This window comes from Artibeus jamaicensis, unplaced genomic scaffold (genome assembly GCF_021234435.1).
Source record: "Artibeus jamaicensis isolate MK-2021 breed Jamaican fruit bat unplaced genomic scaffold, CSHL_Jam_final contig_464, whole genome shotgun sequence".
Taxonomy (NCBI): Eukaryota; Metazoa; Chordata; class Mammalia; order Chiroptera; family Phyllostomidae; genus Artibeus; species Artibeus jamaicensis.
The window spans coordinates 11,494,375-11,522,111 of NW_026521842.1; the positions used below are offsets into that span (position 1 = coordinate 11,494,375).

General features: G+C 48.6%; 2 protein-coding genes across 5 annotated transcripts; both read right to left on the reverse strand.

Moving 5' to 3' along the window:
* Positions 1-4,938: 4,938 nt before the first annotated feature.
* On the reverse strand, positions 4,939-16,248 carry SYCE1L (synaptonemal complex central element protein 1 like). Its single transcript, XM_053666701.1, has 10 exons — positions 16,185-16,248; positions 11,055-11,114; positions 9,367-9,426; positions 9,112-9,186; positions 8,491-8,538; positions 8,191-8,245; positions 6,486-6,549; positions 5,500-5,569; positions 5,311-5,398; positions 4,939-5,091 (listed from the first exon to the last, which is right to left on the reverse strand). The coding sequence occupies exons 1-10, from the start codon at positions 16,246-16,248 to the stop codon at positions 4,953-4,955; spliced, it is 723 nt and encodes a 240-aa protein (XP_053522676.1). The 3' UTR covers positions 4,939-4,952.
* Positions 14,258-26,617, reverse strand: MON1B (MON1 homolog B, secretory trafficking associated). Of its 4 annotated transcripts, none has more exons than XM_037144734.2 (6): positions 26,475-26,617; positions 25,897-26,054; positions 23,648-23,977; positions 22,284-23,103; positions 21,767-21,914; positions 14,258-17,627 (listed from the first exon to the last, which is right to left on the reverse strand). In XM_037144734.2, exons 2-6 carry the CDS (start codon positions 26,042-26,044, stop codon positions 17,418-17,420), a joined length of 1,656 nt encoding a protein of 551 aa, XP_037000629.2. In that variant the 5' UTR covers positions 26,045-26,054; positions 26,475-26,617; the 3' UTR covers positions 14,258-17,417. The 4 variants fall into 4 exon arrangements, with proteins under 4 accessions (XP_037000629.2, XP_037000626.2, XP_037000627.2 ...); XM_037144731.2 differs by having other exon boundaries at positions 25,897-26,179; XM_037144732.2 differs by lacking the exon at positions 26,475-26,617 and adding an exon at positions 26,271-26,468 and having other exon boundaries at positions 25,897-26,179.
* Positions 26,618-27,737: the final 1,120 nt, after the last annotated feature.

Genomic DNA, 27,737 nt, shown 5'->3' on the forward strand with positions numbered 1-27,737 from the left:
CCAGCCGGGCCCTTGGCTTGCAGATTCCTGCTGCCTTCTCCAAACTACTACGGCACTTCGTTAACAGAAAACCGTTTCCAGAGAGGGGACCACTGCGCCTCCGTGGAACCCCAAGCTGGAGGCCTGTACTGATTAAAGACGGACTGACTGACATGATTAGCAACAGGATGTAACGGGAATGTCCATGGCCTTGGAGTTAAAAGAGATAACTTCCATCTTGGCTCACCATGCCGAGCATGAGCCTTCCCGCCCTGGAGTGCTGGGGAAGTAATTTACCTCTCAGCGCTGGTTTCCTCACTCAGACGAGGGGATTCTGTTGTCTAATTAGAATACGGAGACAGTGTAGCAAACACTGGGCATGGGAGCAGCTTCAAGGAGGCAGAGGTTGGTTTCCCCTCTGCCCAGTCACAGGGGCACAAGGAGCCGAGCCTGGAGTGGTCGCTCCAGGGCCCTGGGAACTCAGGCTCCTCCTTTCTGGGCGATGCAGTGAGAGGGGGCCCATAATCAGGCCCGCTGGGTTCGCCATCCCGCTGACCTGACGGAGGGAGACCCCCCCCACCCCACCCCACCCCACCCCCGGCGAGGAACGCACACCTCGCTCTCTTTTAAGGGCACAAGGGCACTGTGGTGGTGGAGGTGGCCAGGACCTGCTGGTGAGAGCCATTTGTTAACTTCTGGGGAGTTAAGTGAGTTGGTCCTTAAACACAACCTTCAGTAAAAAATGAAACTACAGGAACTCCAGTTAAACAAATTAAGTTAAAAACAAGGGCAGCAGACACGCCAACTCAGCCCTCCTTAATCACACCTGACAGTTGCTGTGCGCTGTGCTCTCGCCTTGCACACTCCCTCGTGTGAGCACGGAAACCCGGAGTCACGTGCGCGGCTGCCGACTTTTCCTGCAGGTGCAGACACTTCCGTCGGCGCCTGACATCAATCACGACCTGGTTACACTGCAGAGATGGACACGCACCACGATCCGGGCCGGACTTTATTTTGTTCAATTGACGGTTTACACCAGGGCCTGGCAAACCAGCCCACCACCTGCTTTGCTTCAGTCCTTAAACTAAGTTTATTTATTTGTTTGTTTTGTTAACATTTTATATACAGAAGGACTGGAGTGGGAGGGACAGAGGAAATATGTGACAGAGAGAGGCTTTGGTGGCTGCAAAGCCTGAAAATATTTACTGGAAGGGCCGTTACGATACATGTTTCACAACCCTGATGGAGAAACTTTTAATAATTCAGTGAAACGGTAAAGTTTCCTCGCTGTCAGCTGGATGCCGCCCTCAGCTTAGAGAAGCTGCTCTCGCCTCCTCACGTGGCCCCCTCGAGCCTCGAAGCCAAGAAGGGAGAAGACCAGCATCTGTGCTGAGTCCTGCTCAGACCTTCAGTCTCTTCAGTCCCGGGTCCCTGTCTCAGGCCCACTGACGTCATCGCCCTTGTTGAAGTCAGCTGTGCCCTGGAACGTTGGTCTAATCACCCAGCGATGGATGTCCAGTCCCAGTGAAAGGTCCTGCCCCCAGTCAAGAGGGTGGGTCACCTACACATGGCTTTGGGTCACCGGGGTCATTCTAGACTTCCTGCTGCACGGGGACCTCAGAGTTTCTGTCACATCCACCCCTTCCATTTATTATTGTAAGAGCTTAATGGGATCATGGATATGTACATATATATGTGTATATATATATCAGCGTTGCTTATGCTTTCAGCAGAAAGAATCATGGCATCTGATTTGAGCTTCTTTTTAAGTGAAAGCAGTATTTTAAGATTGATAGTTAACAAGAACTTGCTTCAGGTGCAGAAATAACACAGTAACCAAAAAGCTGCATTTCACGCAGCGTCTGCAGAAACACTTGGAACCCACATGCATATAGATGACATACGAAGAAGACTGGGCACCTGCCATTTCAAAATGCCACCTCCAGCCCATCTTCTTAACAAGGACAGAACCCCAGCCTTTGTTACAAACACGACCACGGGCCTCAAACGGGGCTTGTGCTCGGCCCCCGTCACCACACCAAGACACAACCGAATCACACTTTCAGGTCTCCCAGAAGTGAGACCTTGAGCCAGTCCACCAGGAATCCCCGAGCAGCACGAGGGAGGTGATCCGCCCGACAGGCCAGCGCCATCCCCTCGGAAAGGAACTTGGCCAGAACCAGCTTGCTTTTCCGCCCAGAAAAACTTCCCTGCTCCCATGTCCTTCTGCCCAGGAGAGTCTCTCACCTTCCACGACTCCTTGGAGTGACTTTCTAGCTGCAAGATGGAGTGCTGCCCATTATAATCATTTTTTGCTCAGATAAACTCGAAACTTTTAACCTGCCCTAGTTTATCTTGAACAGTTGTGGCCTCACAATAGGGACCCATAGGCGACCCCCACGGCCCCCCGGGAGCAGCAAGCTGCCAAAAGGTACCTGCTGGGCCCGTGAGCGCGCTGCGTTCTCGCTGCCTCGGGAGGTGCTGGGTGAGGCCCATGGGCTACTGAGTCCTGGCTCTGCAGCTTGGCATGGGGAGCTTTCAGCCTGTCCGAACACTTCTTTCCCTGGACTGCATCTGGGAACCGGCAGGAGTTGAACTGGGTCTGACTTAGAAACCAAGGGTGGTCAGGGCGGAGCTGGGTGTGAGGAAGGCTGGAGGGCAGCGCCTGAGGCCTCAGGTGAGCAGCATTTTGGTTTAGGGCTGAACAAGCAGGTTTAACTTATCAAAGGTAATCAAATTAGAGTGGCCACAGTGGAGCACTCTCAAGCTAGATAAGCCTATCCATATCTGAAGTCGCCACAGAGCAGTAGGTCTCAGCCAGGCACTCACCATAAAGGGTGGAGGGAAAACTGTGTTCCCTCCTCTACAGCTTCCGGCAACTGGAACAAGAGCAGCTGGGCAACCCCCTTCCTCTGACCCTGCAGAAGGGACCCTGGGGGAACTGGCAGAGCCGGCTGGGGGGGGGCGCTCCTGCTCAGGGCAGCTTTCCCACATCTCTGTGTGTGGCGCGTGGCCAGGAGAGAGAAGTCAGATTTCCTGTTGTCCTTTGTAAATTCAGACTCTCGTGAATTTGACTTGGGGGCACCATTCATTGCCGAATCTTTCTCTCCCAGGGCAGCTCTTGCCTCGTTTTGTATCTGTTTGTATTTAAAGAGTAAGGCCTGTGTGACCCTGGGGACGAATGTGCCCGTGTCCATGTCCGCACACTGGCGTGTGTGCACACACAGCACACATTTCCTCTGCCGTCTCCAAGTGTGTCTTCTCACCAGAGATTTTTAAACCTAAATACTGTACCAATGTTAATTTTATTATCTCAATGGCATCTGTTTTCCCCATAATTGCTCTGCAAAGCATACTTACTAAATCAGTAAACTTCTACAGTGTTCAGTCAACCTGCTATTATGTAAGATTATGCCATTTCCGTTAAATGGTTCCCAAAGGTTTACAAAATGGGGTAACTTTGTCCTAGATGTCAATTAATGTTTTTATGGTTTTATTTACATATATTGTGAAATGATCACCAAAGTAGGCTCAGCTAACATCTATCTTTTCATATAGATACAATAAAAAGAAAAAAGGGAAAATTATTCTGTGATGAGAATTCTAAGGATTACTCTCTAACTTCCCTACATCACACAGCAGCATTAATTAGAGTGGCCATGCTGTACATCACATCCCCAGTATCACTTATCTTAGAACTGGAAGCTTGTATCTTGTGACTCTCCCTGCCCCCTGACTCTGGTAACCAAAAGTCTGACCTCTTTTCTATGAGTTCTTTGGGGGTATTTTGGTGGTTTTGTTTTAGAATACACATATAAGCAAAATCATGCAATATTTGTTGAACTTAGTTAGTATAATGCCTTCAAGTTTCACTTACATTGTCCCCCAAATAGGATTCTCATTTTTTTTATGGATGGCTGAATTAAATTTCATTGCAGTTGTTCATTGCACACACCCACACACACACATCGCAAACATATATCCCATATATATTTATGTATATAGACCACAACTTCTTCACCCACCCCTCTGCTGATAAACACAAAGGGGGTCTCCCTGTCCTGGCTACTGTAAATAATGCACTGGGGCGAGGGTATCTTTCGGGTAATGTTTCTGCTCCCTTTGGATGCAGTCCCAGACCTGGGACCACGCGGTAGCCCCATCTCTGATTTTCCGAGGAGCCCCCACACTATTTTCCTCAGGCCTGTACCAGCTGACGACCCCACCGGCACTGCACAAGGGATCCCTTTTCTCTGCACCCACGTGGCGTTTGTTCTTCCTTGTGTTTTGACAATGGCCATTCTAAGGAGCATTAGGTGAGGTGTCATTATTTCTAATTTGCATTTCCCTAATAACTAATGACATGGAGCATCTTTTCATGCACCTTTTGGCCTTTGGTATCTTTTTATCAGAAATGTCTATTTGGGTTCTTTGCCCGTTTCTAAACTGGGTTCCCTCTTGCTCTTGTTGGCTAAACAGACGGTTCAGGAATCCGAGAGACCGCAGTGGAGATGGGGTGGACGTGACACTCACTTAACTCACTCAGCCGCCCAGGAACACCGACAGCATCCATCCCGCAAGAGAGCCAGCCAGGGCCTGGTGGGTGGGGTCCATCGGAGGCCCCACCCAGAGTGCCTGGAGCCACGCCCCCGCACTGGCCCCACCCCTCCCCACACGCCCAGGGACTCCCGCAGCACAGACTCAGCGGAGCAGGTGGAGGACCGTCCGAAATCACTGCCTTTATTTCTTGGCCGGCCTTGAAGTTAACTGGGACCAGGTGGGTCCTGCTGGCCTAGTGGGGCATCAGGTCCAGCTCCACTGGCGGCTCCAGGTGCTTCCTCCTCCTGGCGGGCAGGCGCAGAGAGTCAAGCTGCCGGCCCTCAGCTACTTTTGCCCTGTCACCGTCACCACCCGCGTGGGGGGGGGGGGCTGCTCCCCACAGATCCTCTCTCCGAGCGGCTCTGCGGACATCCTCACCCCCTCTGTCTCCCTCCCTGCCCGCTTCGCCTCCATCCCTGGCTCCCGACCTCTCCTTCGTCGGCCCCGTCCTCTGAGCTGCTCTGGGTACGAGTGGGAACTTGCCCCCCGAATTCCTCCAGCTCCCCCTTCAGCCTGCAGAGAAGGGGCAGGAGAGAGACGAGGAGGAAAAAGTGACCAAGAGTCGAGGGATCCAGGAGGAAGCCACCGAGACCCAGCGACCCCACACGCTGTGGCCCCGCCTACCAGCCCCAGAGCCGGCCCTTCTGGGAGGGGTGGTGCCGCCGGGAACGAAGGCCCTTTCCCTTCCTCCGCGCCCCTTCTCCCTCGCCAAAGCCTCCGCTCCGGTCTCACCCTTCTTTCACTGCCAGGGCACCCTCGACCTCTGGCAGCGAGCGCAGCCTTTGTTCCACCAGCTCCAGCTTGGCTCGCAGGGAGTGCTCTGCGGGGGTTGTTGGGGTTGGGGGGAGTCACGGGGGAGACCTGGAGCTCCCGAGAGCAGACCCTGCTCCCTTGCCCCCCCACCCCAAGCTGGAGTCCCACCTTCCGTGAGCAGCTGCTCCTTGCTGCTCTGCAGGGCACAGATCTCCCAGGCCAGTCGCTGCTCCAGCATCTGTAAGGAGAGAGGAGGCCTGGAAATCCATCTGTTCTGCATTCCCGGCCCCCTCCTCCTTCCCGCCTCTCAGAAAGTCCTTAATTGAATTAAGTCATTCATTCACTCCATTATATCTATTAACTCAATGTACAGTTTCTGTTGTGACTAATTGCTGGTGGGGACACATTTCTTTGCAATCGCTCCCCATGTGCTCATCTGCCTCTCAAATTTCATGTCTTGCCTCTCTCCTCATCCTCCCTGCCCACCCTCTAGTTTGCTCTTCCTCGAAATCTCCAGGCATGGCTCAGCCTCAGGGCCTTTGCGCTGGCCTTTCCTTCTGCCATGAACATTTGCACCCAGATACCTGCATGGCTTCCTTCCTTCCTTCCTTCCTTCCTTCCTTCCTTCCTTCCTTCCTTCCTTCCTGTCTGCATTCAGATGTCATTTGCTGAGGCCTTCCACAAATGCCATTACATGGTCTTATTTCTTATTTAGAGTCTGGGTATGCTTCCCGCTGCTCCCAGCCATCCTGGGACAGGCAAACACTTGGCCCCTAGGGCTCCCCACTGTCTCCTCGAGCCTGCGATACTGCAAAATGCATCCAGGGACATTAATTGAAGGATTGACCTGACCACAGCTTTCTCAGGGTTCCCATTTGCCACTGTAAGGTAACATACTCTAGGTGAGCAGGAGGAAAGCAGGATCAGCAGTAGTTCCTGCACCAGTCCGGGCAACCACATGACAGTGACAGGTGGTGAGAGGTGGCCGATTTAAGGTAAAAGCTGAAGGACAGGGTGGGTGGACAAAAAGAATGATGGATTCAAGGACTACTTCAGGAAGTTGGGCCTGAGCAGGAGGTGGGCCTGATCAGCCAGCAGAGACACTGCAACCAGGTGAGGAGGGCCTTTGGTCGGAGGCAATGACGATGGCTCACCTGGAATTCCCAGAGGCCCTTGTGCTGGCCCATCAAATCCTCCAGCTGCTCTTCCACATGCAACCTAGGGGCCAACACCCAGGAATGAACAGCTGCTGGGACCAACACACAGCCCGGTCCAGTCGGGGGTTCCTCGTGCACAGGCCTTTGGATTTCTGCCTACGGCTCCCTCTGCGGGGACCCCCTTTCTGGGCTTTCTCCTCTAGGCATTGGTTCCAGTAGCTCCTCTTCCAACAAACTCTCCCTGATGTAAGCTCCACTCCCACTCCCCACCCAGCGCCACACCAGGGCCTAGACCTGGAGTAGCCCAGTGGCTACCCCAGCTTCCTCTGTTTACAACTCTCTTCGATCTGAGAGTCACAGATGGAAGTTTTGTCCATGAATTCCTACAACATGTGCTTCCAGGGAAGAGAAAGACAATCTCCATTATATTCTCATAATGACCCCCCCCCACTCCCTCCAGCAGGAGTAGAAGCCCTGGGGGGTGGGGGTGGGGGTCTGCTCAGAACCTTCATCATTCTCCTTTCTCCTATTAATTGAATGTGAAACTTTATGGGCCTCTGCCAAGACCATCACCCTGTCCAGCAAACCAAGAAGTTAGGCCTGAGCAGTAGGTGAACCTGAGCAGTGAGCAGACATTTGAAGCCATAGAGGAGTGGCTTTGGTTGGAACGAACCTGTATAAGGGGAGAGTTCAGTTTCATAGACTCTAAAGTCCTGGCTTAAAGCCTGGATCTGCTATTCTACTGTGATTATGGACAAGTTACTTAACCTCTCTGGGTCTCAGTTTACTCATATGTAAAATGGTGGTAATGATGGGAGGATGACATCACCCCTTAACACACTTAATTGTCATTGTGAGCGTTACGTTTGCAAACAAACATAAACCATTCATCAGACTGTGTGTGTGCTGTGGTTATGCATATAAATACTCTAACCATCACCAGGTTTTCCTGCACAATTACAATCACAGTGAACCAAGCTGTGATACCTCTGGTCACAAAAGGTTCAAATGATGGCGAGGTGGGTGGGTGGGTGGTTGGATGGACAGGTAATTGGACCAGTGAATGGCTGGCTGAAGAGATAATGGCTGGTGAGAGCAATGATGAGCGGTGGGAGATGGCTGGGTGGAGAAATAAAAGGACCAATGGAAGGACGGATAGGTGTTTGGTTGGATGGTTGGGTGAAGAAATGAATTACTAGATGAACGATGATTGGAAAGATGGAGAAAAGACAAATGAACAATTAAACTGATAGATGAGTACAGGGAGGGCTGGAGAGACGTCTGGCAGGCTGACTAGATAAAGGGCTGGAGAGTAGGAGAGGTGTACTGATGGGTTGATGGATAAATGGATGGATTGGCGAGTGAGTGGGTAGATGGATGGGTCAGTAAATGGGTGATTGGGAAGCCTGAGTGAGCAGACAGATAAATGAATCAATGGCCAAAGACCTGAATAACCAATAGGGGAAGACTTAGAATAACACCAGTGGATGAAATTTATAAAGAAGCTAGGAAGGAACGGTTAAATGAATCTTAACACCACTACCTAATATCAAAGATGAGCATAGAAGTCTTTTGTCTAGCTGATCTGCATTATTAAAAGGGGAAATGAGGAGAGGGTGTCCAAGATTTATTTCCCTAGCTCTCACTTGCCCTCCTTCAAGCTGGGGACTGAGGTTGGGAAGAGCTGGGCAGGACCTCTTACCTCTGGGCCTCACTTGACTTCATCTGGCCATGCAGCTGGAGGGTCCTCAGTGCTTCTGTGGAGAGGAACCAAGGCCACGTGAGAGCTCTTGGGGAGTCAGGCTTGGGTGGAGGTGATGGGTATTGAAGGCACTAAGGGGACGTTAGCTTTTACTTCGAGTCAGGTGGCAGCCAAGGAAGAAATCTGAGCAGAAAGGGAGGCACTCTGGCTTGGGTTTCAGTGGGGTTCTTCTGGCTGCTCTGAGGACTGTGGGCTTTTGCGGGGTAATGGGGTATAATGAAGACAACAGAGAGAAAGTACCTTGCTTTTTTCTCAAGACCTCCTCTAGATGCACTTTCTCTCCATTCACTGGAAACACAGTGACACTTTGAGCCTCCAAGAAAGGAGCTATGTCCCCTGCCCCCACTGCCACTTCATGCAAAGGGCATGCCCATGGCCACACAGGAGGTCTGGAACAGCCCCAGGAGAGCAGAGGTATGTTCTTGCCACCCCGCACCCATCTCCTACTGGGGACCAACCTGACCCAGCTCCTCCCCCTCGGTGCCCACATTCCCTGTAATTGCCAAAGGAGAAAAAGACTCTGCAAAATGTACAAGGTTCATACCGAGGAAAGAGATGACTAGAAATATACAAATGCACCGAGTCAGATGAAAACAAGGTATGAAGAAACAAGTGGAGCAGGAGAGTGAGAGTGACAGAGAGGTGACATTCTATTTTCACATGGGACCACCAAGGTAGACGTGTTGGATAAAGCTTGAGCTAAGAGCTGAAAGATGACTTGAGATGGCAAGAGGCAACCTGGACTGCAGAGAATAAGAGCATTGCAGGTGGAGGGAGCAGCCCATGCAAAGCCTCTGAGCCGTGGGCAGGACACCAGCAGTGGCCATGGGATCTCTGGGCCCCTCTTTTGGTGTCACTTACAAGAGTCCAATTCCCTGTGCAGGGTCTCCCAGAGAGCTTGGGCTTCTCCCAATTCCTCGCTGGCCTTCTTCTTTGCTGACAAAAGAAGACACCATATGAATGCAGCCTCTAGCCATGCTGTTCTCTCTCTGACTGTGACACTGCACACTCATCTTCCAACAACCTGGAGGGGGCCTGGATTTTACAGGTGAGGAAGTGAAGGCATTCCGAGTCAGGGCCTTCATGGCCAGCTGGCCAGCCTAGGTCCCAGTTTACCTTGCTGAAACTCATTAATTCGATTAATCAGGTCTTCTATCTGGGGCTCCAGGCTTCCCTCTGCAGAAGGAAAGATTGAACCAGAGAGGACAGATGCCCCTTGTCCAGTTCAGACAGAGCGGTAGGTGTTGGCACTGTGTCTCGGCTGCTATCCATCGACACGTTTGCCGAATGTGTGTTGTCTGCTGGGCTCCGAAGAGGCCCTTGCAGGGGTGGCACGCGGGGTGGGAGAGATGGGCGCTGCACAAAGATGTGGGATCCCAGCACAGGTGGGCAGTAACTGCTGTGAAGGGACTGAAGGTGAAAGGGTAGAAGGTGCCACTCGAAATATGGAAGCGCCCCAGATGAAGAAAGGGAAGGGGGTCCTGCAGTTTTATAGGGGTGGGGTGCAGAGGGAGGAACCATGTCAGGCAGAGGGACGAGGACACAGTCCCTGCAGCGAGAGTGAGTGAGACAAACGCCCAAAGCAATGGCTAAGGGGCAGGTGTGGCAGGTGTGAGTCTAGTACGCAAGTGGAGAGTAGCCCGAGACAAGGGGGGCGGGGAGTGGGGGTGCGACCACTCAGGGCCTGCTGGGACATGGTGGAGGCTTCCCGGTGTCAGTCTGAGTGTGGTGGGAGCCGGCGAAGACCACCTGCGTGCCCACCCTGTTAAAAGCTTGGCAGGGCAGTTGTCACTCTGTCCATCTGGACTCTGGTATTGTCTCATTTGAGACATGGAGAAAATGAGGCTTTAATTTTGTGGGTGGCAGCTTTCAAGTTCTCCAGTGGCAGGAAGGTCACTGTCTCTTTAGTGCACTCATCTCTACCTTGTCACAGCCCCAGTAACAGCGCTTTGAATAGAGAAGCCTTCTTCCTCTTCCCTGTTGGCTTCGAGATTGACAGCACAGAGTTGGAGCAAAAAGCTTCCCAACCCTTGCTGGGTCTCACTACCAGGCCCGAACACTTTGGATTTAATAGGTTCAAGCCCTGGATTTTCCAAGGACACCAACTCTAACTCCTGTGACTTCTAGGGCAGTGGGTACTTCTAAGTTGCTAATTATGATGGACAAATAAATCTCCAGGGGAGATTGTTTCACTGGTGGTGGGTCTGCAATTTCTCTAACTCTAGCCCAGGGGGGAAGCCCCAGCGCACTTCTGCAGGCGACCACAGAAGTGAGGGGGGAGGTTCCGTTTCATCAGGAATAGACGATGGACTAGAATTTAACCTGAGAATGGGCTGGGGAGCGGTGTGTCCAGCCTCCCACCCAGCCAGCACTCTGCCCCGCCCTGAGGTGGGCTGGCTACTAGGGGCTCCTGGACAAGCCGAGCAAGGTACAAAGCCAGCATATTTGTGTTGCCACTTGTATACCAACCAACAGGGCGGACAAAGAATACAAACCCATGAATGCATTTTTTTAAATCTCTGGAAAAATCCCCAAGAATTTAAAGATGATTGTTGCTGGTCTGTGGGTCAGGGAAATGGATGGGTGTGTGTGTGTGTGTGTGTGTGTGTGTGTGTGTGTGTGTGTGTGTAAGATCCTAGGGTTTTCCATCTTATACTTCTTGAATTTTGAAGCTGTGTGCTTGGTTCAGAGAATAAATTGTATTTGAGGGAGAAAGTGCCATGGGACAATTTCCCGAGGTTGTGAGTTGAGGGTTCTGCCTGACTCAAAACCCCGGGGGAGCCTCAGATACAAGGAGACACGACCTTTCTGCAGCTTCTTCACCATTGCCAACAAGTCTTCAGTCTTCAAAGGCTTGGTCTGCCCTGTGGAGATGAGAATCAGAATTGCAGGACCCAGGGAGAGGGAGTGGGACTGAGGCTTACATGGGAAGGGAAGAGGTGAGTCCCATGGGTTTTGCAGACACCCCTGGGTTGGAACCAAAGATGGGCTAGGCTTCCAGCAACAGCAGGGGCCCTGTGGGACCCTGTTCCTTGTCCCTGAGGTTTATGGTTTTGCTGGATGAATCAGGGCCCCCTGGTCAGCTTCTCCCTGAGAGGTCAGATCCTTTAATGAAGGTCAAGAATGAGGGAAGGGGAAGCACTTTTGCCGCTACTATTCAAAATCAGAATGAAGTGCTCACCAATGCAATTGAGCAGAAAGATTTCATATGAATTTCTTAGAAATTATTATAGGCCACAATTTGCAGATTCTTGAAGAATTTATGAGTCTAGAAAATAGTTACTAATGAACTCTAACGATAAAAAAAGACCACCAGCTAATATGAGCTTCTTGATGGAAGAACGTAACACCACCTATGAAGGATTCTTGCCAACTCCCCACCCCCCCCAAAAAAAAGTCAAAAAGAGAAATCAAGGTTTCCGTATTTAAATACCAATTCAAAGAAAATACAAGGAGCAGAGAAACATGTTCCATTATATCATGAGGATATAATCATGGGGATTATAAGACTCTGGTAAACTTCACAAGACAGTCTTGTTTCTTCAACAAATAAATTGCAAAGAAGAAAAAGGGAGAGGGAAACTATGATTAAAAGAGACTTGGGACAACAGACCCAATTGGCACCTTGATTCAGACACACTTTTCACCACATGTATGTCTATATATCCTTAACACGCATCTGTGTTACTTTTAGTATAATAACCAAAAAAAATCAGAGAAAGATTGACATTTTAAACTCTTCAAATCACTGATAAAAGGTCAAATCCCAGTGACCTACCACCTCCAAGGAAAACTGGGCAGAGAACATGAAGGGCAGCTCACAGACCACACAACAGCCAAAAAGTAGTGCTCAGTGAAACGCCCCTTCGCCCAGGCCCCAAGTCCCTCAGTTTCCCTCCTCAGGAGTCACTGCGGTTGCAAGCTACTCATGCACACTTGGAGATAATTCATCTACAAGCCGATTTCCACTTTCTATACAAATGGTTTATCCTCCCATAGATGATGTTCCAGTGTGCATTTTTCACCTGATGGTGTGCACTGGTGATCTTTTCAGTCCTTTTATTGGCTGCATACCAGCCCACTGAGTGGATGTCCCACATCGACTATATTAAGTGCAGTCCCTACCATTTAGGTCCCTGCTAGTGGGTATTTAGGTTGTTTCCCCTTCTTTCACCGTCACAAACAATGCAGCAGTGACCATCTTTATTAGTTTTCCCGGGCTGCCAAAACTAAGTGTCACAAACCAAGGCTTTCTTTTGCATCTACCTGTGTTTGCACCTTTCATTCTCTCTCCCTGTGCCCGAATTTCCCTCTTCTTGTAAGGACACCAGTCGCTGGACCAGGGCCCACCCTTGTCCAGTATAACCTCACCTTAACTAGTGACAGCTGCAAAGACCCCATTTCCAAAGAATGTCACATTTTGAGGTTCCGGTGTTCAGAACATTTTGGAGGAAGCAAAATTCAACCAGGTGCACTTACCCCGGTACATTCTTCTTTGTGCCCACATGGGAGTGTATTACAGGATAAATTCCTAGAAGGCTACCAGCCCTATCCAAATGCAGGTATATTTTTAAATTAGACTGGTATTATGGAATTCCCCTCCACCTGTTTTTGGCAGCCCCCCCCAAAAAACCTCCTTCCCCATACTCTTACCAGCCAAGTATGCTTTCAACCTATTCCATTTTTGCCAGTCTGATAGACAAAACCAGTAGTTCACTTCAGACTTTCTGGTAGTAAATAACCAAAACTTACTCCTGTGGATCAGAAATTCTACCTCTAAGAATCTATCTTAAGGAAATAATTAAGGGCGATAGGCAAGAATTTCATTGTGTCATTGTTTGAGATCTTAAAAAGCAGAAGCAATCTAAAGATGCCTTAGTTGATCATAGCACATTGTGGGATGAAATTCCCTGCAGCCATTAAAAATCGTGTTGCAAACCACGGGTTCTTCACCTCAGTTTATGAATTTTTTTTGGAAATATTTGCTGGTATGTTTTCTTTACATGTTTTGTCTTCAAATCTTTTACAAATAAGTATGCATTAATCTAACTTTGCATTTAAATTTTAAATTACTTGTTAAACAAATGTAGAAGAACTCAGAATAAAAAGTAAGTCTCTCCTCACCAAAAGCCCCTTGCCCAAGTCACTCCCCTTTCCAGAAGTAACCATGCCAACAGTTTGGTGAAGACACTCAGATCTCTTAGTAAAATGTATTTCATGTATTTAATTTTTTATTTTCTTATCAAAGTAATATTCTAAAAACATTCAAAACTACACAAACAGGCGAAGTTAACAATGAACCCTCCCTCCTTGGCCCCAAACCCCAGTGCCTTTCTCTGATATTAATAGACTGGTACGTGTCCTATCGGGAAATTAAACAAAAAATTAAAGCTACTTTAATAATAATTAGATATGTGTTATTGTTTTCTTTTTAAATAGTTCATTATGAAAATTTCCAATTGCACACAAAAGTACGAATATCATGATGAACTCTGATTTACTTATCGCCAAGATCTGAAAGTCATTAATATTCATAAATATTTGCTTCGGCCAAATTTTTCCTGTGCAGTATTTTGTTTTTATTTTATTACTTTTACAGTAATAAAATAAAATAGAGAGAGACAGAAACAGAGACAGACAGAAACACGTATTTTCAAGCCCTGGGCTTGCCCAGATACGTGTCTCACTACTCGAAGACATTTTCTTAGATGACTCCAATCCTGTAATCACACCAATATTCACAATCGTTGCTAATCAATGGATTATTAGCATCACCCAGTACCCAGAACATGTGTGACTTCCCTGACAGTCCCCGTGTCTTTTACAGCTGGGTTGGTTGTACAACCTTTTCTGTGAAGGCTCCATCTGTTATTCCTCTCCCCTGCATTTTGTAACCCTAGTCATGGGGTAAGATCATGGCTGCTCAGTAAATCTTGTAAATAATCCAACTAACAGCTTGATCATTTTTTTTAAATCCATGTTAAAAAACAACCTAGACCACATGAGCCCCTTTTAAACATTTTATTTTGAAACAATTTCAGATGTACATAAAAGTTGTAGAAACAGACCACGGTTCTCCTCTTTGCCCTTGTATCAGGTTTCTGTACCACAGATTGCAGGGATCTTGGCCCTTTATTCCTTAACATGCCAGTGTGTATTTCCTCTGTACAAGGGGAACCTACCAGGTAACCACAGTGTAACCATCGAAGACGAGTTTAGTACCAATATCAATATTAATATAGGATCCTCAGATACCAAATTTCCCTTCTAGTATTTCAAAATGATATAGTATTACATTTTCCTAAAAGAAAAAAAAATCGCAAAAATGCCTCTAGTTTTGCACAGCTCCCAAGATCCAAGTTCCTTGCTAAGAGTCATTAGTTCGGCCTTCCACCCTCAGACAGATTTCCATACAACCCTCACAGGGCCATAGATGAAGCTGCCTCCGCTTGATTTTTTAAAATCCAAACCTGCTTGGTTTTTTCCCCTCATAAAAATACCTCTTCTTGGAGTTCATTGTGTCAATAAATATTAATCTTGTCCTTTTTCAAATTAAATCGGAATTTAATTATTTTTTCCTGCTGCTGAAAAAAGTAAAAAGCCCACCACACAGGTATTCCACAATATGCATGAAAATACCTAAATTTAGCCATTTCCACAATTGCTCTTTTTTTTTTGCTTCCACCAACACCACTCTAATGGCTCTTCCTGGTCCACACACCCACATATTCTCCTCATTACTGAAGATATGCAATAGTATTTTAGATGCTGAAATTGTTCTGTCTAGCTGCTGCTAGCAAAGCCTTTACTGGTTAGCTCTCCCAGTGAGACGAGGTGGCCTTCCCCCCCCCCCCCAGAGTACTTGATACTAGACATCTTCCCTCCCTTTATAAAGCCAACAATGGCAAAAAATGGTAACTTGATTTAAAATTTTCTGCATTGCTGATGAAATCAATGACTTTGATTTTGACACATTTGAAAACTTGATACTAAAAGTTTATCAGTAGCAGTGGCAGCTATAATAAGTGCTTAATAAATGAGATCTATTTCCATCTCTCATTTCTGCTTGTCCTTTGTTGAAAGCTGGTGTTCAATGTGTGGCCCTAACCAAAGAGAGCTCATGACAGAGCACTTATTATATGCCAAGCAGCCATTGTTGGGGTGTTGGGGAAAGAGCAGTAAATGGTTTCCACGGAGCTCACACCCTAGGACAATAAACAACTATCACCATTGTTGTTGAAGTGTACATAGAAGGTAACCCGATATGTTTACTAATACACAGTGGTTTAAAGGCTGTGCAGGAAAGGGTGTTACAGATGAAAGGAGAGCAAAAAGTTGACAACTGCTAAACAGCGATGGGTGCTCGGGCATTTATCATGCTATTCTTTCTATGTCGGTACATTTAAAAAAAAAATCCTAGTTAAAATAATGCTCGTGGCATAGTAGCAGATCACTGTCTTGGGAGGTTTACTTTTGTCTAAACTGCAATTCCCACCTGTCTGTGGGCAACTTTCCCCTCTCACTAGGAAGCAGGTCTCATCACGAAGCGCCCTGGAGCAAGGCTGCCCGTGGGAGCGGCCGTTAAGGGAGTCCACACACAGTGCGGCATGTGCTGGGGGCCGAGCAATACTGGGGCATCACCGCTCATTCTCTTAGGTGTGGCAGCAGCGGAGTGGCTTCTGCGAGAATCTCCACCTCCATTCGTTGCTTGGAGATGCACACTTCAGTAGTGTACTTTAAAATACTAAGTAGTATGTCCAATAATTCAGATGAAATTATGTGCGTTATCTCCACATTATAGAACCCTATTTTACAAAAGCCTTAAAACTGTAATTTTTTTAGTACTGCTATCAATATTTCATTATTTGAATGGGACTGCCACTCCTCCCTTCTGCCCTGGGCAGGAAGTGCCTGCTTACCCTCGTTGCCTTCACCCTCCACGGTCTCCTCTAAGACTTCCAGAGGCTCCACTTTGAAAGGCTCCAACTTCCCCGCCATTTCCCAACGCAGAAATCTGGCGCATGCGCCTTGGACAATTGGTAAAAAAAAAAAAAGCAAGGCCCTACAGCGCGCATGCGTGCAGCATGTAGACTTACCAGTTGACCTAGGTGTGCGCAGAAGGGTTTGAGCGAGCCTCTGATCCAGTGAGTAGCATGCGCCTTTTAACGTCAGTTTAAAGGAAACAAGGGCAGAACAAGGCTCGTAATGGGCTGGGGAGTGAGTGTTGGGAGAATAGACACAAACTCAAGGGGGAGGGGCAGTCTCCCCCTCTCCAGGTAGCTCCAGTAGTGCAGGTTGCGCCAAAGTCCAGGAGAAATGTGCGTGTGTCACACGGTGGTACAAGACTTCGAGTCCCTTTACGTTGAACACAAATCCTGACTTACAGCCTGTGAGAGGTGAGTTTTCTCTGTTTCACGAAGGTGCAGAACAAGCCCCAGAAGCTAAGTGCACCTCCTGCGTAAAAACTCTGGATCTCACCTACCCTGTGAGGTCAGTAGCTTTGTCAAGGGTTACCAGACAGGTAGCCTGTGGAGGCCACCTTTCTCATTAACATTAGCAGCAGCCAAGACTGATGGGGGTCATTTTTGAGAGGGTAAAGATGAAGTATATGAAGGGCAAAAGAATGTCCTTGTAGGGAGTGGTTCAGACCTTTTTCTTTAGTTTTTTTCTTTAAGTTATCCTTAGGCCAGTTCTAGGCACAAACTGGCCCTGCGTTCGAAAATTTCAGAATCCCCCCAAGGCCACTCCAAAAGATCTTGGCCAGCCCAGGACCCTCAGGGCTAAGAGCCCATTGCCAAAGTTAATTCCAGGTGCAGAGGGTGTGGTGCCCAGGACTGAAGGAGAAAGCCCATGGCAGAGGCTGGAATATCATCCAAATGGAGGAAGTAGGCAGAGGGAAGGGAAGAGGCCACAGGATTTCTCCACAGGTAGAGGTACATGAGGGGCTGGGGAAGCAGCCTACTCGCCTGAGTGCAGCCATGCCGCCAACCACCTCTCATTCGTGGGCAGGCCCTTAGCTCCTGCCCCACTGCCCACAGAGAGACCAGCCACAGACACCACCATGAACCGCTTCATCCCTCCCACCTGGCCCATCTCCAGGGTAGAGATAGAAGGCAAAAGCCAATGGTAGCTGTTCCCAGCACTGCCCAGTCTGGGAGTTCTGCCTCTCAAGGTCCACTGAACAACCCATTGTGGGAAGCTTGGTCTGTGGAGGCAGATGAGGCTGCGGGGGGCGTGGAGTACTTGGGTGGGTAACGAATGAAGAGCCGATCCTCCTCCTTCTTCACCCAGCGCAGGAGTTTGGTCACTACCAAGATGGCACCTGCCTTGGTCACCAGGGGGCTGAGGCAGGTATAGAGCTCAAATTTGGAGGTCACCTGTGGGTTTGAGAGGAGACAGTCAGTTGGGCTTGAACTGGCCATGCCCCATCCTGTCGATCAGACCCTAGGCCCATGCCTGTCTCTGTTTGGAAGACATATCTGGTAGCAGTGCCCACCTGGTGCTGCCCGGTCACTGGGCTAAAGCAGGTAAGTTGGTATTATGAAGTCATGGGTGGGCCAGGGGTTCTCAGTTTGGATATAGTGGATTCAATTGGGTGAATCAGGTTGTATGTATGGACCTCAGTATGCTCATCTGTAGAGTGGGTATAACAGCTGTTGTATACAAGGTCCTGTTCTAATCTCCACACACCCATGTTTTCATCATTTATACCCTTAGTGTATTAAGAGGATTAATTCGATTTATCTTCACACTAACCTGAGAGACTTAATGTGACTGGATCACCATTATTTTTCTACAGAACCTCTCACTACTCCCCTCCCCCACTCCCTCTGTTCCAGCCACTCTAGCCTCTGCTTGCTACTCCTCAAGCATAAACCAGGCTCAGTCTCATCTCACAGCATCTGCTCAGTCCTTCCTTCTGCCAGCTGTACCCTTCCTTCAGAAACCCACATGGTCCACCACCTCTCCCCACTCAGATACCACCTCCTTGGTGAGGTATGTCCTGACCACCTGATTTACAATTTTCAGCCCACCACAGCTTGGTGTTGAAATACCATTCTTCACTAAAGGGTCAAAGGGCTGCTTGGACGAATGGACTGACACAGAGAAAGTACAAGATGAGCTTGGGACATCTTGTGCCACAAAGTAAGAACTGCTTCAGCAGTGACAGGGACATCTCAAAATGACGCAGGGGCCAGCCTGCCCAAATCAAAGTTCTCAATAGCTAAATCAGGGACCATTTGAGCAAAAAACATAATTGATAAAAGAGGCTTTTAACCTACTGAATTAAAGAAAAACTCACAAGACCACACTGATATATGTGTAAAATTACAAATTCAACAAACAAATACAGGAAGAGAAAACATTCTCCGAGACAACAGAATCTCAAACAATAACTGCAGAAGGAATAACAAGGTTAGAAGAATCACCATCTAGTAAACAGGATATTAATTGTGGCAGGCAAGAATTATTAATGGGAGACTTCCGCCAAGATGGAGGCGTAGGTGGAAACACTTTGCCTTCTCGCACAACCAAGTTTAAAAACAACAAAGTTTTAGCAACAAAAACGCAGCCAAACCACAGAAAATCGAACTATATGGAAGTCTGACAACAATGAACTCTTCAGCCAAATTGGTAAGAGGGGTAGAGCCAACAGCAGAGTGGGGTCAGGCAGGAAAGATCCACCGTACCGAAAGACCCACCGGACCAACCTGGGTACACCGGCAGCCGTGGGCGAATCCCAGGTGTGGATTAGTGGTCCGACCCACGGATGGCTGACTGCTGTCACATATTCCCGTGCAGATAAACTGGTGAAGGAGCGAGCAGTGAGACGGACCCCGCAGGCCCCAGGGGCGGGAAGCGGCAGAGGGAACCTCCATTGCTCCCTCTCTGACCCCGCCCCCACATACAGTGTCACAAACCAGCGACCTGGGCGGTCCCACCCTAGTGAACACCTAAGGCTCCACTCCTCAAATGTAACAGGCACGAACAGATCAAAACATGGCTCAAGAACAACTCAGAGCCCCAGAGCCAATAATTCTAAGCGAGGAAGAAATAGCCAGACTTTCAGATGCACAGTTCAAAACACTGGTGATCAGGATGCTCACAGAACTGGTTGATTTTAGTCACAAATTAGAGGAACATATGAAGGCTAAACTAATTGAAATGAAGGGAAATGCACAGGAAACCAATAGTAATGGAAGAAAACTGGAACTCAAATCAAAGGAGTGGGCCAGAAGGAAGAAAAAAATGACCAAACAGAAAAGGATGAAGAAACAAAAATTCAAAAAAATGAGAAGAGGCTTAGGAACCCCCAGGACATCTTTAAACGTTCCAACATGCAAATCATAGGGGTACCAGGAGGGGAAGAGGAACAGCCACGAATGGAAAACTTATTTGAACAAATAATAAAGGAGAATTTCCCCAATCTGGCAAAGGAAATAGACTTCCAGAAAATTCAGGAAGCTCAGAGAGTCCCAAAGAAGATGGACCCAGGATGAACACACCAAGGCACATCATAATTACATTAGCCAAGATTAAAAGGAAAGAGAGAATCCTAGAAGCAGCAAGAGATAAGGGGACAGTCACCTACAAAGGAGTTCCCATCAGACTGTCAGCTGATTTCTCAAAAGAGAACTTACAGGCAAGAAGGAGCTGGAAAGAAGTATTCCAAGTCATGAAATCCAAAGACCTACATCCAACATTGCTCTATCCAGCATAGCTTTCATTTAGAATGGAAGGGCAGATAAAGTGCTTCTCAGATAAGATCAAATTCAAGGAGTTCATCATCACCAAGCCCTTATTATATGAAATGTTAAACGGACTTATCTAAGAAAAAGAAGATAAAACATATGAACAGTGAAAGGATAGCAAACTCACAGTTATTAAGAACCACACAGTTATTAAGTTATTAAAACAAAAGCAAACTAAGAGGACAGCTAGATCAGGAACAGAACCATAGAAATGAAGATCACATGGAGGGTTAGCAACAGGGGAGTGGGAGGAGGAGAAGGGGGGAGAAGGTGCAGAAAATAAGTAGCATAGATGATAGGTAGAAAATAGATAGGGGGGAGGGCAAGAATAGTAGGGGAAATATAGAATCTAAAGAACTTGAGACATGTGATCATAAACTAAAGGGGGGATGGTGGGGGAGGGGGTGCGCAGGGTGGAGGGGAATGAAGTGGGGAAATAGAACTGTAATGGCATAATCAACAAAATATATTTAAAGAAAAGAATCATTAATGGATATTAATGTTAGTGGATGAAAGTATAATGAAAAACAGAACACTGAATAGTCACCTCATGCTATGTAGTAATTATTGTACAAAGGGCAAAAATACTAAATTTATAAGTGGATAAATCTGGCAGACACCACCTTAACTAAATGATTGAAGTTAACCTCATCAACAATGGGACAAAATGACAGTGTGGGCCACCCAAGGAGATTCGAAGAAGGGCACAGCACCACTTCTGTGATGTTCTTTCCAAACACACCTGACCTCAATTTAGTCATGATAAAATACCAGAAAGACACAAGTTGAGAGACATTCTAAAAACTAACTGGCTGGTCAGGATGTGAAAGACAAAAGGACAGAGAAACTGCTCCAGAGTAAATGAGACTAGGAAGGCACAATAAAGGAATCCGACATGTGAATCTGGACTGGACTCTGGGCCAGTAAAAACCATTATTAGTGGGACAACTGGTGAAATCTGAATGAAGTCTGTGGATCAGATGTTATTATACTCATGTTAATTCCCTGATTTTGATAAGTTACTATGGTTATGTTAGTATTTGGAGAAACTGGGTGATGGGATTATTTATAGTAATTCTTTGTACTACTTTGCAACTTCTTCATAAGTCTAAAATTGCTTGAAAATTAAGGTTTAAACGATTAAATATAAAACAAAGTTCTTGGCCTAGAACAATGCCTGATACACAACAGGCACCAAATAAATTACTTAATAAATGTGCACTAAATGGCAGAGCCTGGGGGAAGGTGCCATTCCCAGTGGGGTCACCTTGCCCCAACTCCCAGAATATCTGACTTAACAGACCCATAGGAAGTGAGGACAGGAGCTCTGAAAAGACCCCAGGAACGATATCCCAGGTGGAAGGCATAGCATGGTGTTCAAGGAGTGCTGGGGAGGGAGTCACGGAGTCAAAACTGAACTGGTGCCTGCAGACACAAGGGTGAGCCTAATGGGAAATCAGCAGGCACAGGGATGGTGGATAATGGGGCCTCCTGAAAGTCGAAGACACTGTACTGATTACTAATGGAGGAGCAGCAAACAGAATGATGGAGCTAATGAGGTTTGTAGATGCCATGACTGACCCTAATGGGTTTCAAAGACAGGTGTGTAATGGCAGGGACAGTGTTAAAGGCAAAAGTAAACACAGCCCAGGCAAAGGCACAGTGTGCCCGAGGGATGGAGTGTGTTATGCCTGGGGGAATACGATGGAAGGGGAAAGTACCAAAGCAGAGAATTAACCCTTTCAGGGCCCCGCCCAACTCACCCAGGCCAGCAGCGTCTCCTTCTCAGCCACATGGTAGATGAGGCGCAGAGGCCGGGAGGTGCTGTGGAGGCGCGCATGCAGGCGGTGGTACAGGTCTGACAGGCGCTGCCGCTCCTCCTCTCTGCTGTATGGGGCCTCTAGCTCCGGGCTGCGGTGATGGATGGAGGCAGGGGACAAGGTCAGTCTAGGGCTTTCTTGGCTGGCCCATCTTGCTTCAGTCAAGGGAGTTCATTAAGTTAGGGAGCTAAGCCTTCCCCATCAGACTTGAGAAACTCCATGGCTGGAGGCCCAGCTTCCCCATCAAACTATGGGAGTCCTCAAGTACTAGGGCCCTGTTCTCCACTAGAATAAGGGATCCCTTGAGGGTGGCGCAGCCTCTCATCAGTCAGAGACCCACTCTATTCCTTCTTTCTAGCACATGGCTGGCTCTCTTATGGAGTCATGTCTGTGAGATGCTGAACCTTCCAGTTAGATAAACCTTCCTGCCCTGCCGACTGTCCACGGGCTCAGGACCCACCTGGTAAACTGGGGCAGCTGGCGGTGATGGTCAGGGATGTCCAGTGGCTTATAGAGGAAGTGCCAGAGGCCAGGTGCCCCCACAGCCTGCACACTGTAGGAAGGGGCATTGGCTGATGGGGCATTAGAGAAGCTGGCAGCCTCCCCAAGTGTACGCATGGCACCAAGGCTGTGCATCCCGTCTTCCACCAGGCGCCGGCAGGTGGCCATGTCATGGAAGGCCTCAGGGTCGGTGCCAAGCAGCAGCAGGCAGACAGGCATGGCATCCAGGCGGGCCACATAGGCGTAGAAGAAACCATCAGGGTTGAAGCGGGGCAGGCACACAGGTGCCCATGCCTCCCCTGCTGCAAAGGCCGGGGCACTGACCCAGTTGAGCAGCAACTGCAGGTCGGCTGGGTCCAGCCGGCACTCAGCCAGCACACTGCGCTCCTGGGCCGCTGTCACCAGTTGACCACCCACCGCCAGCACAGACAGTGCCAGGCCAGGGGCTGTGCAACGTCGGAGCAGCGCACCTAGTGCTTCCCGCAGCGGGCGAGCAAGGGGCACACAGCGCACAGCGCCCAGGAGCAGGGCACCTGGGTCTCGCTCCACACTGTCCAAAAGCCGGTCTAGTGTGCTCTCCGAGCCAGCCAGCAGGCGGCGGAGGTCGTAGTTCTGCTTGCGGGCGAAGATGCGGGCCACGCTTGCACGGGTCAGTGTGCTCACAATCTGTGCATGCACAGCTAGCAGCTCCCTCCGAAGCTGGGCTGCTGACTGAGGAGTCCGTGACACAGCCACCAGCAGCAGTGGGCCCTGCTGAAGGAACACCAGCTTGTGGTCCTCTGGGGGAGGAAACGCATGGGCGGGGTAGAGATGAGTCAGTGGTGACTGCAGGGGGTCTGGTGAGGTTCTTCCACCCTTTCCCTGAACACACACACCTCTGGCCAGAACTTGTGCAGCCACTGGGGACACTCAGACTAGGGTAAGGACACGCTGGGGGAGTATGAACATTTTAGAGACATGATAGGACGGTCAAAGATTCAGGTCAGACATACAGCATGAAGTTGGGGAAGATGACGCAAGGACTGACAAGGCCAGAAACACACCCAACTCGTCCACACAGCCCACAAAAGCACCCTGTCAGATAAGCAAGGAGGTATCCAGCCAGTCGCTTACATCCCAGTCAGTTAATCACTCAGAACTCAGCAGGCCAAACTGACAGATGGATACGATGCTCACCACCCTGGACAGCCATGCACATACACTGACCCACACCTGGCTGGCTGGAGTGTGCTCCCGGAAGTCAGGCAGACCTGCCACTAGCCAGCTAGCCATATTCATAGTCCCATCACTGCCCGCTGTTCTGCCTCCTGCCCCTTTGCTCACCAGCATAGATGGCGCGGATGGCGTCTCCTGCACTCTGCACGAAGGACACGAGGGCTGTCATCACGCCCATGGTGGTCGACAGTGCCTCCACACTACCGTACCTCGAGTAGATGGGCTTGCCTGCCTCACTCAGCACAAACACGTGCTTCCGCTTGCCGCGCCAGTCCTCATCACTGGGGTCTCCGCCCTGGCCCCCAGAGCCGCTTTCAGAGTCACCCGTGGGACTATTCTCAGAGGCTGAAGGATCCCAGAGCCCACAATTACATGAAGGGGACTCTGACTGGGGCAGTGGTGACAGAAGGCTAGGTGGCTTGTCCTTGGTCCCAGATCCTGAAAGAGAGCCCCTAGTGGGTCATCTGCCTGTGGACTCCTACTAACCCCATGTGCCCAAGGACCCTCCAAATCAAATCCTACCAGTCCCCCAATGACCCCTGATGCTGACACAGACCTCCAGGTATCTCCTCAGTCCCTAATATTATATCCATATGATCCCCTTTAAGCCCCGATAATCTAATCTCTCGTTGTCATAATCTAACCCTCTATGTCCCTAGAGACCAATCATTGCCCTTTCAATAACTTCCATTCTCAAGTCTTCAAAGCACCCCATCACCTCTGAATAACCTTCATCTTCACTGGTTCCCCCATTAATAACCACTGACCCCTCATTTTTATCCTGATATTTACCCCTCAAAAGATGTAATGGCCACGATTATATCTATTAATACTTGGGTCTTTGACTGCTCCCTGTCCCCGCTACCCCTTAATGATTCTCACTGATGTCCACTGATCCATAATGACCCCATTGACTCTCCTGAGTACTATTTACATTACTGATGGTGACCACTAATTCCCCCAGTGATTGCCATGAATATCCACTAACACCCAGATCTTTGACTCCCTTAACCCTCCCCCGCTTTTACTCCCACTGCTGTTCATCAGCATTCTAATGACGCCACATAAACATCACCAATACCTGGGTCTTCGATGAAATGATTGCCTTGACCCACAATCTATTCCACTTCACGTCCATTCCATTCCTATCATGAACACAATTAACCTCCACTAACATTCAGGACTTCCAGTGACCTCTGAAAATTCCCCTGACCCTCTTTTAGTCCATTCTCCCATCTCCCCCAAGATCACTATTAATCTCCACTAACACCCAGGACTTCAGTGACCTCCACTGACTCTCCTGAACCCCCTTTATACTGAGTGGTATCCACCTCCCTCTCTACAATAACCACCATAACATACACTAACACACAGAACTTTAATAATGACCTCCGTTGCCCTTCCCATGATCATCATTAACAATCACCAGTGAAATCCATGACTTCAATGCCCCCTACTGACTCCCCTGACACCGCTTCCATCTATTCCAGTTGCTGTCCATTGATCTCCCAAACACAATCATTATTATCCACTGGCAACTACATTTCAACCATTTTTCCGTAAAATTCCAATGACTTCACATTCTCTCATCCCACATGCCCCAATTACCAATTACTTCCTCCCAATATCTGCCATTACTTGCCAATAATTCCCAAGTTCTCAAAGAACCCCCCCCGCCACTGAACTATTACCAATTAGTCTCAGAGATGTACACTAATCTTCCTCAGTGACCCCACTAATATCCATTAATTCCAAAGTGGTCAATGAGCAATACCCCTGTGATTCCCATTAATTTCCACAGAATACCTCTACACATCTACTGGGGTCTTTAAACACCCTCCTACTGGTCCTCTAATGTTCCAAATAATCTCACTGATGTCCACTGCCTCCCCACCGATGATTATCATTAACATCTGATTCCTTAAAACACTCCCACCACCAACTCCCATTGTCTCTTCAATGATATAAACACTCTGATTACCCATTGGCTCTCAGTGATCCTCTCCCCCATCTCAGTGACTTAAACAACACACTAGCCCCCAAGAAACTGATTTCTGAATAGCCCACGTTTGATCCTATTCACTGTCTTTTGGTCACTGGCCTACACAACCTAAATCCCCAATGATGCTCCTCTTTGATCCCAAAGACCTAAACTCACTCCTAATTCACTAATGCCCACTGATTTCCTTTTCATTCCTTGACGATTTATACTATAATGCGAGTCAACAATGCCCTCCTACTGACCACATGCAACCCCGTTAGGCTCAAAAGACTCTTCAATGATCCCTCGCTGACCACCCCCAACAATGACACCCCCTATAAATTCTTTCCAAGACCCCAGTGAGGAAAAGGCATACCTGTTTCCTCCAGGCTCCCATCTCCGAGATCTGCTGGGTCCTCGTGAACCCCTCCACTCTCTCCAGCTTCCTCACTGGGAAACCGCGTGTCCTCCAAGTCCTCTGCGTCCCCGGGGGCTGGGGCAGCAGTGTCTTCTCCGGCCTCCATCTGCACATCCCTGTGCGGGAGGGGAATTGAGGGTGACGGGTAGCAAAAGAAGCTTCTTAAAAGCCTTCACGGAGCTTAGCCTCCTGGTACACACTTCTCGTGCTGGTTTCCCCTCGGTTTTCAACAGGATGAGACCTTTAAAAATACGACCACATACTTGCATCCTCCAACACTTGCTGTACAATAAGGCTCTACCGAACCCCAGGAAATAAAGATACATAAACACCTGTTTTAACCCGGTATTTCAATTGGCCGGGCACCATCACTTCCCGTAGCATAGCCACGGTATCACCACACTTCCGGGTGCGACTGCGGTCTTGCCACTCTTCCGGGTGAGGTGAATCTCTGAAGGAACTTCCCGCTGCTGAGCTTCATTCGCTCCCCATGGGACCCGACCCCTCTCTCCCTCCGCCCATTGGCCTTCGCTCACCGTTGAGATGGAGCGCGACCACTCCTGAATCTACGTCAGATCTGGTTGGGAACTAAGCGAGGGCCCTGTGCAACCCTTTCCACCGCAGAGTCGTGCCAGGATCCCCGGCCTAGCCAGGCCCACTTCTGGTACGTAGGCGTCGGCGCGAGGGGGCGCGGCTCACGTTCAGCCAACCCGGAGTACGAGCAGGGCACTGCCTTCTTAATGCCCAATCAGGACAAGCCGGCTTCACGTCCCATATCTACCAATACCGTGCGTTGACTTGTGATTACACCCGCCTATCCCTTGACTGACATTTTTTCGGATCCAATTGAAAGCTCGAGCCAGTTCCTCCCTTCGTTCACTGCCGAAGTGATAATTAAGAAGGGTGCCTCCCCAGTAGAAGTGCTTCCCCACTCCCTTATCCGCCAGGAAATGCTGGGGGAGGAGGGTGACAGGGAATCAGGGAAGAAATAGAATGTTTGACGGACAGTCATCGCTTCCAATTGGAATGCCATGCGCAACCTGGCTAGCCTATAGAACTCGGCTGCAAAAGCGGGAGGCGGACATCTCAGAAGGAGGGTGTCTATATTCATCAGTCTCAGAATTCAGCCAGGCGAAAGAAAGCCGGAGCAAGTGAACAGCCTTATGGCCCCGGGGGAGTGAGTTTGAGAAGGTACTATACAAGCTGATCAGGGTTTGCCCAGACGACCTCGTTTTCGAATACACGACTTTGTGGTACAAGCTACAGAGATTAGAAGTTCAAGTTTAACAGGGTTGTAGGTGGTCGTGGCCTTGTCAGCCTTCCGAGTTTCTGGTTGAGGAAAATGTCCATCGGCTGCTGCGCGCCACTACTGGCTGGGCGAGGGCACTGGAGAAATGCAAATTAAAACGACGAGAGATACCTACGCATACACATCATAATGCCTACAACTAAATAGTAATGACATTTAAAAAATTTTAATAGTGTACACAACAGCATCAAAAACACAAAACAGTGTTACCAACATATGTGCAAGACCTACATCCAGAGGATTATAAAATTTTGCTGAAAGAACCAAGAAGATCTAAATAAATGAGGATCGTACTATGATCATTGATTGGAAAACTAAAAAAAAGTCTATGTTTTAATCTAATTGTAATGAAAACCCTACCATAAATTTTTGAGGAAACATGATATTTTCTTAATATTTACATGGAAATGCAAATATTTTGGCTAAAATCATTTAAAAATAATAGAAGACCTACACTAGCAGTTTGAATCACATAATTAAGTTACAGTAA

Coding starts and splice junctions, on each gene's coding strand:
- SYCE1L (XM_053666701.1), bottom strand. CDS start 16,248: ATGGCGGGGAAGTTGGAGCCTTTCAAAGTGGAGCCTCTGGAAGTCTTA. Junction 8,539..9,111: donor GCACAGGGAATTGGACTCTT/GTAAGTGACACC, acceptor CTGTGTTTCCAG/TGAATGGAGAGAAAGTGCAT. Junction 6,550..8,190: donor AAGTCAAGTGAGGCCCAGAG/GTAAGAGGTCCT, acceptor GTTGGCCCCTAG/GTTGCATGTGGAAGAGCAGC.
- MON1B (XM_037144734.2), bottom strand. CDS start 26,044: ATGGAGGCCGGAGAAGACACTGCTGCCCCAGCCCCCGGGGACGCAGAG. Junction 23,978..25,896: donor TGGGAGCCTGGAGGAAACAG/GTATGCCTTTTC, acceptor GCTCTCTTTCAG/GATCTGGGACCAAGGACAAG. Junction 23,104..23,647: donor CATCCGCGCCATCTATGCTG/GTGAGCAAAGGG, acceptor TTCCTCCCCCAG/AGGACCACAAGCTGGTGTTC.